The sequence below is a fragment of the Podarcis bocagei genome (assembly GCF_964188305.1).
Source record: "Podarcis bocagei genome assembly, chromosome: 2".
NCBI lineage: Eukaryota > Metazoa > Chordata > Lepidosauria > Squamata > Lacertidae > Podarcis > Podarcis bocagei.
In genome coordinates, this window is record NC_138126.1 from 59,714,286 (window position 1) to 59,732,913 (window position 18,628).

Below are 18,628 nucleotides of genomic sequence, written 5' to 3' on the forward strand. Positions count from 1 at the left end.
AGCTCAGCCAAGAGAACCAGCTGCTGTCTGTCTGCTCACCTAAGGAAAACTTGAGGCCAATATCTCAGCAGCAAAGTATATAAACAGTTTGGGCAAAGCACTTTGCTCTTTGGCAAAGAAAGGAAGCCTACTAGAAACAGGGAGGACGTTTCCGTAACAGCAAGCATTCTGTCACAGTATGTACTGCTTGGCTGAATATTCTGCACAGCTGCAGCACAGAGAAAACAAGAGCCTTCCCAGCATGCTGCCACTAATTATAGCTGCAGATAAATATAATATTTTTGTTTGTTTATATATTTTAGCATTTACAGGCCATATTTCTACTGAGAGGTGGCACCCAAAACAGTGTATGAAAGAGAGGTGGGGGAACTTCTGGCCCATGGGCTAGAGGCAGTCTTATGGGGACTTCCCCATCCAACTCCCTGCGTCCCCTCATTGCCTCATGCACTTGTTTGCATTAGCCCTACCTAAGACTGGGGTGTGGCCTCTAGAAGGGTAGCTACGCGGGTGGCGCTGTGGGTTAAACCACAGAGCCTAGGACTTGCAGATCAGAAGGTCAGCGGTTCGAATCCCTGCGATGGCATGAGCTCCCATTGCTCGGTCCCTGCTCCTGCCCACCTAGCAGTTCAAAAGCACGTCAGAGTGCAAGTAGATAAATAGGTACCGCTCCAGCGGGAAGGTAAACGGCATTTCCGTGCACTGCTCTGGTTCGCCAGAAGTGGCTTAGTCATGCTGGCCACATGACCCAGAAGCTGTACACTGGCTCCCTCGGCCAGTAAAGCGAGATGAGCGCCGCAACCCCAGAGTTGGTCATGACTGGACCAAATGGTCTGGGGTCCTTTTACCTTTACCTTTTAAGACTGGGATGTGGCCTCTAGAAGGGTAGCTACAAGGGAATGCCTCCCTCAGGCTACAAAGGATTCCTCCCCTTGTTGTAAAACAGTCAAAATTTTGGACTCTAAGCCGCAAACATAAAGAAATCATTCATCGACATCATCAAGAAACCAGACACACAATAAGAATCATGGAGCATCACTTGATAAAATAATTCATAATTGGGGGGGAAACAGCAGCTGTTAAAAACATCCAGGTAATCCTGTGGGGAACATACCAAGTTTTCCCTTGCCAATGAAAGGTAAACAGGGTAAGGGTCAAATAAAGACCAAGTGTAGGTGCCACAGCTCCATAGCTCCATTTCCTCACAGCTCTCATGCCTGAAAAGGAAGGGGGAATAGCAAGATGCGGATCTGGGTTGGAAGGGAAATGGCACATTAGAGGCTGGTTCGTCATCATGCATGAAGCATCTAGTGTTCTGCAGTTTACCTCTTGCATTTAAATTTGTGCAGGACAATCATTTGCCATTTATACTTTTCCCTCAGGGAGGAAAATGGGTTAAAGCACTGTGTGTGTGTGCATTCAAAGCATTTTTTGGCTACCTTTCTAAACAAATTCAAAAATCCACAGTAGGGCAACGCCTTTATTAGGCAAACCAAAATGTCACAAAGTAGCATGCAAGCTTTTTTGAGTTCTGCAGAACTCTTCGTCAAGCTAGATGGTGAACAAAGCAATGGAGGGAGGAGAGGAGCAAAAAAGTGTGCAGGGTTTGAGGTTGGAGCCATGCAGTCTGCATCAGGCCACAATTATAAAGCACAAAAACTAAAAGATATAGTGTTGTTTAAACTTTTTAAAATTACAAAATTCAGAGATAAGCAACATCTTAAAATATAAAACAGCCAGCAAAAACAAATGATCAAAACCCCAACAAAGCAACAGTAAATCAAAAGATCAGCAGCATATTGAATAAAATAAGACCACGCCAGTTAAAAGCCATTTGGATCAGTAGTAGTTTATTGTACTGGATCTCTTTCTGCTTCTTTAAAAGTATGCAAGGTCATATATTACACAGATGAAAGGTTCTGTGTAACTTAAAAACTTGCATGTTGTTATGCTAACAGATTAGGATATCGCTTTCCAGATTTTGTCTCTTATTCTGCAAGACCAGTATGGTAGCATCTGCCTATGCTTTACAAAGGCCTCCCTCTTGTTCCCTGCTGTCCACCCCTCCCATTCGCTGCCGTCTGAAGTTCCCTTTGTTCATCACATTCAGTCCCCTTTAATCTCCTTCACCTTCCTCTGTATCTGAAGCCTCCTGTCTCTGCCTCTCATTTATCCAAGATTGCCTCATCTGCCCTTTTGTTCAGCAGCTCTGGCTTTCCTTTCACACCTCCTGTATCTGTCAGCAGATGGTGGAGGCCTGTGAACCTTTGGGCTTGCAGTAATCCATCTTCCCATTGTCCTGTCCCATGAGAATACCTTTGGTCATTCATGCTCAAATTCCTATTTCTCTTCTTCTCTCCTTCGGTTCCTGGCCTTTTCAGCCTCACCTGAGTTGTAGTGACTTTCTATCAGCTGTACATGTAGTAGCTAATTCTCATTGGGGTTTGTATTATTTTTATTTTTTATTTTTTTATTATTTACAACATAGTCCACAACAACTCATACATACAAACAAACCCACCACCATTGACAATTTAATTATCAAAATTAAACTCCTATCCCCTTACACACACAAAATAAAATTAAAATAAAAGACTTCCTTTATCCTGTAAATGGCCTCCATATTTAATTCTTATATACTGTTTCTTTTATATGCGATTATTACAATTTTTCCTAATTATGACTTTTAAAACCGCAAAGTCTCCTATAGAAATTAATCAAAACAAGTCCAGGTGTATATTTGGGGGCACTGTTTGGTAAAGTATTCTCTGCATTTCCCCCGTTCTTTTTGGAATTCTTGTCTGGGTTGTCCCCTAATTGTCTCTGTTAATCTGGCCAATTCAGTATAATATATTAATTTATCCTGCCATTCCTTTTTTGTTGGCACAAATTCTTTTTTCCAATTTCTGGCAATTAAGGTCCTCGCCGCGCCTGTGGCATACAGGAATATTTTCCGATCCTCTTTTGCTATACCTGTGTCTGCTATTCCTAATAGGAAAGCTTCTGTATTTTTCACAAAGTTATATTTAAACTTTTTTTTTAAGATCATCATATACTATATCCCAGATTTATTACTGTTATGTACTGAGCTGAATAGGATCCAAAATGCAGCAGTCTGATTGGTCCTAGAACAATAGGATTCAGAATGCAGCAGTCTGATTGGTCCACAGGAGCCACCCAATCCAGCTCCAGGTGGAAGTGAATCCATGACCTGATTGGTCTACAGGAGAATCCCGGAATTAGCCAATCACGTGAGGCCCATTGTGTAAATAATGTATATAAAACAGACATTATGGGGGAACTTCCATTCCTCCTCACCGCTATGAGCTGAATAAAGAGCATGAAATCCACTCTCAAGTATATTTCAATTACAATGCTTTTTCAGGATGCCTTCATGTGTTTGTATCAGGGCATCTTACTTAGCAGCCTTTATTGCACGTCTTTGTATGCATGGAAGTGCTTTGGTTTCTTCTGCATCCCAGCACAGGAGCTTGCCAAGAGAGGCATCCCAGAGCTTTGATGCATGCACTCATATCAGGCAGACATGTGGCTGTTGCCATTTTCTGACGACTTCCTTGCACATTTCCCCCACTCCCACATCATCACATCAAGTGAAATAATGTCAGCAGCAATTGTCATAATCTGTTTTCAGCATTTCGTTGATCAGGCTTGAGGAGCTCTTCACCAGAGGCACAACTGCTTCCTGCCTCAACTGCTTAACTTGCTTAATTAATTTGTACTAAGACAGAGCTTGCTAGGGTTTAGCCCCAGAAACTGTTGTCAGTGTCATGGCTCAACTCCAGGGCATTTGAAGAAATAATGAAGAATAAGGGGCCTTTGATGATGAATGCTTGTGCCAAAATAGATTTCTTAGTCTTGAAGGTGCTACAGGACTTTGTCACACAGCAGCACAGAATTTGTCTCCTTTGTGCTAGTGAGGGCTGCCTTATCACCGAGTAAACAAACCCTTCTGCACCCAACTGGCGTTAATCGGGAGGCCCTTGTAATCTGTTTTAACTGTTTTTAATATTGCCTAATGATGTAAGCCACACTGGGGCATCATGATGAAGGCTGGTGAAGGCCAGCAAGAAATCTAGCAAATAATAATCAGAGTGATTTCCTAGAAGACATCATTGCCAGCACCTTCATCTTAGAAAGCAAGCTCTGTGGTTAACCCTGTCAGGGTTAAAGGAGCCCAGAGGTCATTTTGGACCAGTGGCCACATACTGAATTTTTAGAGAGTGCTGTAGGCACCAGTCACAAAAGGCCTGCCATGCAGGCATGGCAAAATAAAAAAGTAAAGTAACAACCCTCTCAAGCAACCTTATACTTACAGTATGAAGTCAGCTATGTTCTGCTGGCCCTGACTGTGGCGATCACACAGTATTGGCCACACACAAACCCAGTTATGTTGTTGATTTCTAATAACAACAAGGAGCATTCCTCAGTACCAGGAAAATATAGTCGGGGGCACCTGCCCAGAGGCGCCAGTGAAAGCCTTTGTGGGCACCAAGATGCCTTTGGGTGCTAAGTTGATGACCTCTGAACTAGACGTCACATATGCATATCATAAAACCCACAGTGGGTTTTGTGTGGGTTTTTTAAAACAAAAAGCAGCCCCAGGCATCTATTTGGATTGAAGGGGTTGGGGCAGGAGCTGCTTAACACTTAACTCTGCCAGCCACATTTCTGCTCCAAATTGGTCCTCAGCCACATTCCACCCCACATTTCCTTGGAAATGCTACTTGTCTTCTCAAGATTTTGGTCTTCCAAGGCTGATTTCCATTTTTTACAGCCGCAAATTCTTCATTGCATATAATTGCATGTAGTATCTACTTTACCACTGGTAAAGGTAAAGGACCCCCAACAGTTAAGTCCAGTTGCGAACGACTCTGGGGTTGCGGCGCTCATCTCTCCAACGTTTGTCCGGAGACAGTTTTTCCGGGTCATGTGGCCAGCATGACTAAGCTGCTTCTGGTGAAACCAGAACAGTGCACAGAAACGCCGTTTACCTTCCCACCAGAGTGGTACCTATTTATCTACTTGCACTTTGACGTGCTTTCGAACTGCCATGTTGGCAGGAGCTGGGACTGAGCAACGGGAGCTCACCCCATTGCGGGGATTCGAACCGCTGACCTTCCAATTGGCAAGCCCTAGGCTCAGTGGTTTACACCACAGCAAAGGAATAGATTTTGGCAGCCATTTATGTTGTCAAGGTCCTATTGTTGGCTTTGGTTTCCTTTCGTTATTTTCCTCCCTGACAACTATATGACTATCCCAACTGTGGCTTTCACTTGCCTCCCTGTGTTTTCTCGGTGACCTTTCGGAAACCTATTTAGTGCCCTCCCCTATGGATGAAGGCTCTGTTCTCCCCTTCTCTCTCCCTGTGCCCTTTGTTCTGAGTGGCATGAGGAGGAGGAGCTGAGCCTTTACTTCTCGAGAGCTTTGTCGTCTCCTGCTGCTAGTGCCCCCAGGCCTCTGGTTCTGACATCAAAGGCATTTTGAGAGCAATAGTGGCATCACATGCAGGAAGGAGCTCCACTGAAAACAGCAGGCACTCCTGAACCAGAAAGAAATGAGTTTAGGCAGATAAAGCGAGAGGGCTCTCCAACTGTTTGTTACTGGCTACCACTTTAAGTTTACTTACCAACAAGAATAAAAGGGGCATATAATTTAAGAATATGAGGACAAGGGAGTCCACTCTCTCTTTTTTATATATATAAAATATGTTTTATTAATTTTAGCATACAAAAATTTTAAGACATACCACACAAATTATTATACATATATCCTTATTTGGACTTCCTTCAGCATATCTGATAGCCTTCCGTCTTAATTATTTCTCCTGCAATTCTTAACTTACCATTGCCTTAACATTTTCTAACAAATCATTTCTTCCTTTCCATTTTTACAATATTTCTTAAATTACTCCTCACAGAACTTCTTGTAGTCCTACAAACGTAATTTGGTCATCACAAATACTTTTCAGATACTCAGTAAATTTAGTCCAGTCTTCGGTAAACCTCTGGTCTCGCCAGTCCCAGATCCTTCCTGTTAGCTTATCTATTCTGAGTCCACTCTCATTGTATTCCAGCAATTGAATAGGATGCAAGAATGATACAGTTGGCAAGAAGAAGCTCTAGGTCTAGGAGGAAAATTTGTATTGAGGGGAAATGTTTGCTGTTCGTTAAAGCACCATAATATGAATCTGGACTTCTTGATTGCCCCCAGGAGTAACTTTTTCAACCTTTACAACTATGGCCTAGTTCATATTATGTCATGCTTTAGTTACATTACCGAACAGGAGTAAGTTCCAGGAGCAGCTTTCTATGTGAGCAGTAAATATTGAGACTTTGGGAAGTTTTGCAATATCGTTTAATTTACATTTATACACACTAGGCAGGGTAGATTAGCATACCCCCCAAAAAAAAAATTGTGGAGAAAACTTTGGGGCACCCCACACCATCCCGTTGCTCACCAGCTTGCCCCCTCCCTGCCGCCGACCCCTTGTAGGTTCCACGCCTTTACCCAGGGTTCTGTTTCCTTGGAATGAAGGATGGTGGAGCCTGTTGTGTCCTTATGATATATGCTTTATTTACAGAGCATTGACACCCCAGAAAGGTCTTGCTTCTCCCATAGCCACAGCTATGGGAATCAAACAGGAATGGGGCATAGCTGTGTCTCTCCCAGACGCCCAGCCTGCCGCTTCTCACTTCTAGCTCTCACACATAACTCCCAACTCTGGCGTTTGTCTTTCTAACTACCAGGGCTTTTTTTCCAGCCGGAAATTGCTTCCGGCACCTCTAAGGTGGGCATGGGCACCATTGTCATTATAAGAGAACAATGGTGAGTTCCAGCACCTCTTTTTCTAGATTAATAGCGCTGCTAACTATCATTTTTCATCTGGCACAGAGCCACTTCCTTTGGTCCTTTAATGGCCCAAACTTAGAGGGCCTGGCTACTCCAGGAATTCAATCCATGCTGGATACAGAAATTAGAAGGGGGTCAGTTATACAATCTACCTCCCACAAACTCATAGCAATAATGTATTACAGTAATACCTCAAGTTTCAAATGCCTCAGGTTACAAACGCTTCAGTTCACAAACTCCGCTAACCTGGAAGAGTTACTTCCCAGGATGAGAACGGAAATTGTGTGCTGGCAGCACACGGTAGCAAGAGGCCCCATTAGCAAAAGCACGTCTCTAGTTAAGAACAGTTTCAGGTTAAGAACGGACCTCTGGAACAAATTAAGTTCGTAACTAGAGGTACCACTGTAGATCCAAGTGAAGTACTAGCCTTTACTTACATGCACTGCAGCTTGAATGTTTGTATTACTATTTCCCCATATAACCACTTCACAGCTGGGGTAGACAGCCTTAGAGCAGCATTTTTGTAGATTGAGTAGTACATTGGGGTCTGGGATGATAGATAGTCCTGTACTACTTATAGCCAAATGCACATCTCAAGGATGTACTAACATATTTAAGCATTATTGTTCTTCCACTCTTCAGCCAAAAAAGTCTCCAGAGTGACTTATGGGTCAGTCTTTTTAAAAACCAAGACAATCCCAGTCCTCAGGTTTACACAATGAAAGTAGAAAATACTGTATAAAACAACTTTTATTGGAAAAGTTCTGCCTAACAGCAACTATTTCCTAGAACATTAAACTTGAAAAGCAACAGAAACCAGACAAACTTTAACAAGAAACTAATGACCTTCTATGTGAATAAATAAAACAAAATAAATTACACATTCAAGTTTTGTGCAATGCCTTTGTGTACAAAGAGGGAAAATCATAGTTCTACAAGCTCATCATGTCAGTAAATATTTTATACAATTAAGTTTCTCAAGGATTATTAAAACATGTGAACAGAAAATGTGTGAGAGAAATTGCCATTGTATCTTATTCATTCTTCCATCATTTGGCACTTGTTTTCTGTCAGTGCCTCTGTTTCCCTGTCTACAGAAAATAATGGCACAGTGTCCTTCATTTATTGTGGATGAATTTACCATAAATGAGGGAAGTCGTAGAGAAATAGATAAAGATGTCATATACAGAGTTCATATGGGGGCTGCTAAACAGATATGGTAACTAAATAGGCAGATGCTTCAGAGTGATGGGCAGCACTGTGGACAGCTAGGTTCACAGATGCTATAGATGGGCCAATAGTTGCACTGGGTAGAGTAGTCCACTAATGTGCTTGATGGACAGATGCCATAGACCAGTAGATAGAGCAACAGACATTTGCTGTAAAAGCCTCGGATGCTAAATGGACTGTAGTTATTATTATTATTATTATTATTGCTGCTGCTCTCAAGTTGGCCTCCTGCTCTTTCCATCATGTGGCATTCCCCTTGGAAAGACGTGGAAGATTTTAGCTACAACCATCCTGGGCAGCAGCTGCAGAGCAAGCAATGCAGGTTCAGCGCCCGCTATTTGATGTGCATTTTGTTTGTGTTTGCAAGAGACATCAGGCTGCTGGCCAGCTTTTCTGTGAGATCAGTTAACTCAGGGAGAAACAAGCTGGAGGTGTTTTCCCCCCTGCCTTAAAGGAAAATCTCCCTCTGCTGGGTAACTGTCCTTAGACGCTTTTTCAAAGCTACAATGAAATGCAAGCTATATTTCTTTCTGCCGCTGTTGTGAACCTTTTACTGGCTTCAGAAATGCTGGAGTGACATTACTGAGGTTGCAGCAACAAACCTAAAAGCAGGAATTGGACTTCTTCATCTCAGTGTTTGCTTGACCTGTACGTTCATGGTAGGTGGCAAGCAGGCATTAGCTACGTGGTTGGGGACTGTAAAACAATTTGAACTATTGCAGGAGTAGCGGAAGCTGCTGTTTTCCAAGGGCTGATTGCTTGTTGTTCACTCAGTATTTATAGGCTCTTCTGTAACAAAAAGTTATCAGGTCAGGGTGTACTCTGGTTTCTCTTCAGATCATAAAAAGCTATCAGGGCAACTTATGGAATAAAAACAAACATGTTAAAAACAACAAGTTAAGGAGTATGCTAATAAAATGTACAGAAAGGCCAATCCTCCGGGTACCATGAGTCCAAGCTATGAAGGGCCTTGAAGTGAAAAAGCAGACTTTGAATTGGGCTCAGAAACGGAATGGGGACCAGTTAAGATGACAATGGCATATTTGTAATGCTCAGGCCCTAACTGTTCCCCTGCGAAAAATTTCACCTCGCGTCACTATTCTGGGGACATTGTTGCGGGGGCCTGGTTGCCTTATCAAGCATATATACATTTTCCCTCAAGGGGAAGGATTCCCTGAAAGGAAGCTACATTGTAAGGTAGTGTGTCCTTATCCAGAGCCATTTCATCTCACAATGCCTTTGGGAATCACTGTAAGTGGCACCAATTACAGTGGTACATCGGTTTTTGAACGTAATCCGTTCTGGAAGACTGTTCGAGTTCTGAAACATTCAAAAACCGAAAACTCAATAGCCAACAGCTAGGCCTCAGGATCTTGCACTTAGTGGAAGCCATGTGGCATGTTCGACTTCTGAGGCATGTTTGAAAACCAAAGCATCTACTTCCGGGTTTATGACGTTTGAAACCTGAAATGTTCATCAACATAGATGTTCAAAAACCAAGGTACCACTATATTTCCTACAATGGGAAAATCTGTTTTAGAAAGAGAACTGGGTGAAAGATAAAACTCTGCTACCAAAATCCCTTAAGCGTGACTGGAAAGCCCTCTTTAGCCATAGATGTGGTGGAATCTTCTGAAAATCCCGATGTCGAATTTATCTACACAGATTCCCCCCACCCCCAATTCCTGTATCTCACCTTCATCTTATCAGCCAACTTTTTTTCTCTGGTTCTGCTAAGACCACGAACAATTCCTCCATATTATATGCATATGTACTCCAGGTTTCCTAAAATAACCAGCACATAAACAGATACATATTACGATGCAAATAACGATATAAAAATCATATGTATCCTAATCATACAGTTGGGAGGAACCATGTGGGTCCTCTGATCCAACTGCTTGCAATGCAGGAATCTTTTTGTCCAATGTGGGGCTCAAACGCACGACCTTGAGATGAAGAGTCTCGTGCTCTTACTGACTGTGCTGTCTTGTTGTGGGTAAAATTATGCTGCAGAAATATAGTATAGCATGAAGCCTGACCCTTTTATATATATTATGCATATAATATACATTTCTTGCATATAATTTTGCATAAATACAGTTGGTTTAAAAAAAATGACAATGCATGAACAACTGAGACATAGGCAGGATCTCAAAACAAGAGGTGTTCTGATGTGAACAAAGCTTGATCGGTTTGGAACCAACGAATTATGAGTATAGATTTGTTTAAAATGGGCTCCTCCTCCATCCCTGCCTGTGTGCCAAGTATGTTTCCAGTCCCCTGTGACCTTTGTTCCTCCAACACTGTGACCCCCCAGACACCTGAGAGACTCCTTTTGTCTTCAGTGTCTTAACCCATTCTCCCTTGCTGCCCCAATGCCTGGAAATCCTGCGCAGAACACCCTCATGGTTCCATCTTATTTTCTTCAAATCCCTCCTCGGATCCCAAAGGGATACTTACCTCAAGCTGAAGTGGAACCCAAGTGTGCATAATTGAATTTGCCCCCCACTCCTCCTTTGCTTATCTCAAATCCCATTTCTCTCTTTTGTTTGTTATCTGAACCTCTCTCCTGCACACCGCTGCTGAAAGTTAGATTTTGAGTTCCTCGTGGCAGAAATCTATTTTTCTCGCTTTTGGGTATGAATGGTGCCATGTATATGTGTGTGTGTGTGTGTGTGTGTGTATTCAATTCTTCACTTTCCACTTATTCGTGAAGGATAGGTATTCCATCTCCACATCTTTTTCTGGCCCTTTAATATACACAATACATATCTCTTAGATCCAGTTGTAACAGCATGCAATGTGGCCTATACCAGCAAGCTCTGAGATCTGAAACAGGAGCCTGATTTGGCCACAATCTAATCCATACTTTAGACTAATTTAAAAACGATGAGATTATTCACAACTTGCTTGATTGTGGGGCTGGTGTGCTGAAATTGATGGGATACACAAGAGGGTTTGTTGATGAGTTAAGAGGTGCCATGCTAAAATGCACTTCTAAAGTTCTTTGTGTCATGCATTTCTTGTCTCTTTTTTTTTAAGGCTATTATTTTGAAATTCCCTCCATTGGGGCCATCCGAATCAACACACAGGTAAGGAAACGAAACACAATTTGTCCAAACATATCATTTAAAGTACCTTTACTGGCATCTAACCCGACCTTTTGCCTAGCATAGGGCAAAAAATGTAATCAATATTATTATTTCTGATTAGGTTGGGATGTATATTGTATGCCCATTTTTCAAGACTGCATTCGCTATAGAGCCTATAATGGCCAATAATACCGGACTCAACTACCGTCTTGCTAAACATCTGCTCTATCTGTTAGGGAAACCCAGTCTCTACTCCTTGGGTATTCTGAAGGAATTACAGAACATGAGGGGGATAAGAGCGGACGAGAGAAAATTGCGTGCCTTTTCAAATCTGGCTCTTGAGAAAAAGCGAAAAATGTTGCTTACAGCCTCGTACCTTCTCTTAGGAGACATTTTCATGTCCCTCTCGAAACGGCTCAACATCCCACTTAATGCAGTTCTGAGTTCAGCATTAAACAAAAACTCAAGTGCTGATATTGCACCCTCACATGTCCCTAGGAGCCGCCGCCAAGGGAGAGTGTCAGCCTAGTTATCAGTGTGCATTCTGCCAAATATGTGACTGGCTTTATTCTATCGAACCGGGGGGGGGGGAGGATATTGCCTTATAAAAATAAAGAGATGTCTTTCAGCCAGTCAGAAATCATTGGTCCATGTAGCAGCAGCCTTGAGGTCTCCGGGAGATGTCTTTCCTAGCTCTGCTACCAGGAATCTTTTAACTGGAGAGGCTGCAGAAGACGGAACCTGGGATTTTGTCGATTCACACCATCTGTGCTCTCCAACTGAGCTGGAGCATAGCTGATTTGAAAATAAGGGACCAGCAGCCTTGAAAATAAGGGACCAGCAGCCAAAATAAGGGGCCGGCAGCCTCACCTGTTCCAGGCACTCCAGTCTTCCTGTCCTCCTGCAGTCTGGTCAAACTCACGGAGCAATGGAGCCAAACTACAAGAAAGAAGATTCCACCTAAACATTAGGAAGAACTTCCTGACAGTAAGAGCTGTTCGACAGTGGAATTTGCTGCCAAGGAGTGTGGTGGAGTCTCCTTCTTTGGAGGTCTTTAAGCAGAGGCTTGACAACCATATGTCAGGAATGCTCTGATGGTGTTTCCTGCTTGTCAGGGGGTTGGACTAGATGGCCCTTGTGGTCTCTTCCAACTCTATGATTCTATGATTCTATGATTCTATGATTCATGCTGGGTAGCTTCGAGAACACTGTCCAACCAACTTTGTAACCAGAGGTTCAACTGAATAGAATCTGAATCACATGCACCACAAGGCCTATGCAGCCTCAACTTAAGATGGCTCCCCGGCCTGGCTTTGCACTGCAAAGTTTGCAGCAGCACGTGCAACAAAATGGCGTCCAGCATTCAAAAAACCCCTCAGCTTGCATTAACTAGCCACACACAAGGCATGCAAGCTCCACACCCAGTCGTTCTTAGACTTCTTATTGGGTGAGCAACACAGCCAAGCAACACAGTTGGAGCCTCCCTCCTCCCTGGCCAGCAGGGAGGGAGGGAGAGGAGCTGCTTCCTTTGAAATTTAAGGGACATCATTTAAGGGACATCCATCAATAAGGGACAGCAGCGGGACATGGTGCTGAAATAAGGGACACTTGACAGCTATGAGCTGGAGCCTCTTCCAGTGCACTGCCCATGCTTCCAGATTAGCCTAATATTACCAAGTTAATAAAAGGATGAACAGCTGAACATAAATTCAAGTACAGTGGTACCTCAGGTTACATACGCTTCAGGTTACAGACGCTTCAGGTTACAGACTCCGCTAACCCAGAAATAGTACCTCGGGTTAAGAACTTTGCTTCAGGACGAGAACAGAAATCGTGCTCCAGCGGCGCGGCAGCAGCATGAGGCCCTATTAGCTAAAGTGGTGCTTCAGGTTAAGAACAGTTTCAGGTTAAGAACAGACCTCCAGAACGAATTAAGTACTTAACCTGAGGTACCACTGTATTCACTACTAACCCGGCCTCGGTCCTGTATACCTGAAGGAGCGTCTCCACCCCCATTGTTCAGCCTGGACACTGAGATCCAGCGCCGAGGGCCTTCTGGCGGTTTCCCCATTGCGAGAAGTGAGGCTACAGGGGGCCTCCTCGGTAGTGGCGCCCACCCTGTGGAACGCCCTCCCATCACATGTCAGAGAGATAAATAATTACCTGACATTCAGAAGACATCTTAAGGCAGCCCTGTTCAGGGAAGTTTTTAATATGTAACACTGTACTGTTTTTAACACTGATTGGGAGCTGCCCAGAGTGGCTGGGGAAACTCAGCCAGATGGGTGGGGTATAAATAATAAATTATTATTATTATTATTATTATTATTATTATTATTATTATTATTACCCGCAAGCCACTGTTATTCCAGCGCTGGGTCCTCTGGGCTCACAAAGCCTTAGTTACTTACCCCACACTGCTCTGGGTTGGCACAGCCCCCTGTTATTTCGGTCTTAGAAACACAGCCTCACACAAAGCTCTGCTAATATCATAACTTGTAAGGCCCCCTGCTGTCGCAGCACAGCCTCATCCATGGAGAAAACTCTCGCATCCTTGTTATATGGACTTGTATTTATGTGGCTAATTATTAAAACTTCGTGCTTGAATCAGCACGCAGAGGAGCAAGCCAAACTGCCCGATCTATCAAGCTATTAGAGTCGACATGCGGCGTGTGAGAGAGGGAGCTTGGGATGAGTTATTAGTGCCCTGGAAATGGGGTGACGAGGCAAAGCTAATAGCTTTCCATTCAAATGATGCCTAAATCTTCAGGCCAAAAGCCAAGGGGAAAATGGGGAGTAGGGTGGGGTGGAGAGAGGCAGAGACAGGAAGCGGGGGCAGATTGAGAAAAGGGAAATGCTATTCCTTTTTTTCTCAGCTTGACACTAGCTAACTGTAGGTAGGCTGGATGCTTGGATATAGGAGCTCTAGAAGCTTTCAGCGCTAAAAATTGTTGGCATATTAGCCCCACTGACAGACACTGTATGCTTCTTTTTCCAGCCATTAGATTCTTGGCAACGGATGCATGCAGCATTCTAATAAAAGTCAGCAAAAGCAGACAAATGAGAAAAAAAATGTTAAGTTGTGACAGTCTCCTATCCCAGGAAGCAGGAATTTTTTTTTTATTTATTTAATTTGTGCCCCACCCTTTCTCCCAAACGAGCCCAGAGCAGTAAACATATCCACATTTTTTTTGTAAATAAAAGGCATTCTAAAACAGTTTAAGAATTCTAAAAATAGTTGCAGTTAAAAACAGAACTGAAAGCAGAACACTTCCTTTCTACCTCCCCCATCGTAATGTAAGATATATTTGCAGGAGTGAGGTGAATAGCACCCAGAGCATAATTTCTGCATGCTAAACCCAATCCCAACTAGGATTAGGGATTGTGGAGAAAGCTAACTGAAATGCCACTATCCCTCAAAATTCTCACTTCCCTGCAGTTCTCCAACCTCAAAATATATGCAAAAATTTGTATTTTAAGGGAAGAATGGCTAAAATACATTTTTAGGGGAAATAACATACAAAAATACATTGTACTAGAGGAAATTGCTTGCAAAAAAACTTGTATTAGTCAAAATTGGCTACAAATATGTGCATATTAGGATAAATGCACACTAAAATATGGAGGGAAATTGTGAGGTATTTTTTTTTAATGACAAACTGAATTTAGGAATGGAAAAAATGAGAAACTACTAGAAAACAAAACGTACTTATTCGTACATCCTGAACTGGCTTAGGACTAGGGTGCTCCTCCCTTTCATTTTTCCAAAACAAGACCAAGGCATCCCGCTGCCCTGGTTTCAATTCAGTGAAGGGGGGAGGGGGAATTACCCTATAAATTAATAAGGAACTCATTCTCCGAGTGTGGGTTCTTACATAGCCAAAATAGAACCATCCACACATAAGAGGGAGAGATGTAATGAACAGACTTGGGGCAACCTCAGTGTTCACAAAGTACAAATATATTTAAAGAAAGAAAACTAAGGCCAGGCGGGGTGTGGTGGAAGACTCATAGCAGCCTATTGAGCATGTTCAGCAGGCATGGACTGCTGACTGCTGGTTTAGAATTTCAAATCCCTGATGTTTGCTGGGAATTGTACCACTGTGAAGGGGAAACTACAGTTCCCATGATTCTGTTGGAGGGGAGGGAGAGTCCCTTAGCCTACCAACCAAGGCTGTAGCGAGGATTAAAGGACTGAGCTCACTGGAGAAAAATGTAGATGCAGATTAAACAAATAAATCCAACAGAAAAATTAAGGAGGAGTGCTGGGCTTGCCTCAATTTGTTCCCCAGGGGGCAGACCCAAGCAATGGACATTGGCTGGTTGAGCCCGCCCCTGGGGGAATCCCCAGACCCAGGCTGGCCTGCCATAGGCCCATCTGCAGCCAGGCCTCCAGGCCTACCCAGCTGACTGCCCAATCACTGACCAGGCCCGTGGCCAGGCCTCAATGCCGCCTGACCATTTAAGGTAAACAGATTTAGATGCAGATTGTTAAATTGTGGGCGAACATATCAGACGACACAGCGATTCTTCCAAAGCAGCTCTTTATTTATAAGCTGGAACAGAACTGACTGAGGAGCTTAGTCAGCCTGCTTATATAGAGCTCCAGAACAATGTAACTGTTGCCATTTTCTAAAACTATCCAATCACTGAATGTCACTTTCGATCCTTCATTTGCATACAAACTATCCAATCACTGAACGTCACTTTCGATCCTTCATTTGCATAACTATCTACAGTATCCCCCTGCTGGCCCAGGGTGAGAACTTCAGTACATAACACAGATTAAACAGATAAATCAGTATCGTAAAGATTGTTTTTTAAAATGTGTGGTGGTGAGAAGACCTCTGGCAGAGATTGGCTGAGCTGCTGTAATGCTTAGGAAGGAGGAATAGAAGCAGAAGGTATTTGCAAAGGGGGAAATGTCTGTGTCTCATGAAGCAGCAGATTAAGGGAAGGTGGGATTGGAAAATAAAGCAGAGGGGAAGTAATGGCTAAGACATAGCTGTCAACGTTTCCCTTTTTTTAAGGGAAATTCCCTTATTCCGAATAGGATTCCTCACAAGAAAAGGGAAAAGTTGACAGCTATGGGCTAAGAAAATCCAAGGAAAGAGGAGGAGGAGGAGGATTCTGAGATAGGAAGGGTGGGCTGGTGGGAAAGGCGTGCATGGCCAGGAACCTCAGCAGCAAGGAAAGCAGAAATTCACCTAGACTGGTTTGAAATACCTAGCCAGATCTTTGGCTGCAGGGCTCCAGCAAATCTAAACTGTCAGAAAGTGTAGATACTGCACATGAAGGACTCCAAAAGGGAATGAGGATGGGTAGCATGTTTTGTGGGCATCATTCATTGTGTTTACTTTTGCTTCAAGCAAAGTGAAAAGGGAGTATGCGATTCAGGTTTGAGAAGTGAGAAGTTGGTGGGCACATAGTGTTGCCCTGTGATGGTGTGATAGCGTTTTGGTGCTTTCAAATTCTACGGCTGTTTTCACACTGAGCATTTACTGTGAAATAGCCTCGCTTTGTTTACTCACTTTTTATAGAGCAACTGCATGACATCATGAACACACCACACTGCTCTTAATGGTTTTTTTTCAGAGCTAAGAAAATCCCAAGTATTTTAACTTCATGGAACAGCTCCATAATTTCCCCAGATGTAGAATAAATCAGGCAGCTGTTCAGTAAATTTTGGGTCTGGTTATGACTTGTATAGATTGCTCTTGCCATTTTCTTCTCTGTGGTTCATCTCTCCTTTCTAGAAATCAACTCTGTCTCGATAAACCTTGCATTCCCTCCCCCCTGCCAAACAATGCTTTTATTTCACACAATATGGTCCTTCTAAAAATTATCCCCAACATTTATGACTGGGGAAAGAAGGACTGCCCACTTGGCTGCAGAATGCTATTTGAATTCCAGAAGTCTGGAAGGAGAGTCGTTGCTATTCCTCTTGAAGCTCAGAGCAAAACAGCAATGCTTGGCCGCTGCTAAATCATCCGTGTCTGGAAGCATCATATGATTCCTGATGTGGCTAGAGTATAAATGAAGAGGGAGCTGAGGAGCTGAAATCAAGACATGAGCATTGCTATGGAGAACAGAAAAGAAGGGAGTGGGGGGCAGGGTCGGTCATCCTGGTCCAGTATGGGTCCTCCCAATGGACCAGTCTCTTCCTTTTCCTCTGCAATGATGCCTGAAGCTTATCTGAATCATTCAGATCTTCTTTCTCTTGTTGTTCTTTCACACTAATCACAGACTTGAAAGCCCTATGCAAGCAGGCTTTGTCTATCTCATGCTTTTACCCAAGCCCACACTGGAGTTTGATGCGGAGGAGCCTCTGGCCTGGAAGCATCCTGCAAAGGTGCGCTTCTGCGCAGCTAAGCAGGATCCCGTGTAGCTTTGTAGTATCATATTTAGCATGTCCCCTCCCCATGCCCCCTTAGGGAACCATAAAGGTTAATAGCTCATTACTGAATATTTATTTCTAGTGACGTGAGTCAGGATTTTGACAGGAGCTTCCCCTCTGGGTTGCTGATTCATTTTTCACTCTGTATTGCGCAGAGAGCACAGAACAGTGTGTCAGTGCCATCTGGTGGGTTTCTCCCAACACTGTAGGAGCCCATTATCTCTCCAAAGTCCCTGATGTCACCTTGAGAATCTTACCTGACTATTTCTTTATATGTGGCACGCAATCACATCTATCTTCCCCCCATGAGTTATTTGTGTCTGTGTGCACATGATTGTTTTCCTTTGTATGGAGGCTACAGATTTAAGCAAAAGGACAGCAAAGAGAGATGTTTCTTAACCCTTTCCCCTTTAGCTGTTTTTCCCATTCAAAATCTCCCCACTGCCTCCCCCCCCCCACTTGCTGAGAGAAGCCAGCTGGAGGGGAAAGGGTTGTCTGCAATCCCTTCCACCCCCATGCCAGTTTCTTAGGTTAAAAACAGAAGGAAAATATACATTCCAGTGGGATCTCTCTCAGCCTTCAGTTCATGAAATACAGAAGCTCATTTTAAAAAGATCTTAGGTCTTCCTCTCCATCCTGTGGGTCCATAGGTGGTTGATGAGAGGGGCAGCTTAAGTGTTGTTGTTGCTGCTGCTGCTGTTGTTAACATGATCCTAAACCTCCGCTTCCTTGTGGGATATCTTCAGAAGAAAGGGCTAAGGAGTAAACCATACACAAGTGGAATCCCTACAACAGTAGGATGGCACTTTGTATGCTTCCTTCTGTCAACTCCTGCAACCAAGCTGGTGACAAACATATTGCTCTGCTTTCCTTTGGACCACATCAGTGACACTGAGAAAGGGATCTTGTCCTGTGGGCAGCTCAGGACCTCCATGCACATATTGTTGGCTCAATCTGCTGGAGCATATATTCACATACTGGGGAAGACCCTAACTCAGTGAAGGTTTGAGACCCATTGGCTACCCTCACCTGGTTTAGC

The 18,628-nt window shown here is 43.4% G+C and overlaps 1 protein-coding gene and 1 long non-coding RNA gene across 6 annotated transcripts in view; one reads left to right on the plus strand and one right to left on the minus strand.

Annotated features, from left to right (window-relative positions):
* Positions 1 to 18,628, plus strand: part of CACNA2D2 (calcium voltage-gated channel auxiliary subunit alpha2delta 2) — a 553,469-nt gene that overhangs the window by 463,921 nt on the left and 70,920 nt on the right. For all 5 annotated transcript variants that reach the window (XR_014003634.1, XM_081177654.1, XM_081177655.1 and 2 more), the window contains one exon: positions 11,143 to 11,192. Coding sequence is in view for 4 of the 5 variants with exons in the window: in XM_081177654.1 (XP_081033780.1) it covers positions 11,143 to 11,192 (50 nt within the window). In the remaining variant the exon portion in view is untranslated. The remainder of the gene's footprint in view (positions 1 to 11,142; positions 11,193 to 18,628) is intronic.
* LOC308577909 lies at positions 7,692 to 12,112 on the minus strand. The gene is made up of 3 exons (XR_014003763.1): positions 12,063 to 12,112; positions 9,794 to 9,882; positions 7,692 to 8,886 (listed from the first exon to the last, which is right to left on the minus strand). It is a non-coding gene; the product is annotated as an uncharacterized lncRNA (long non-coding RNA).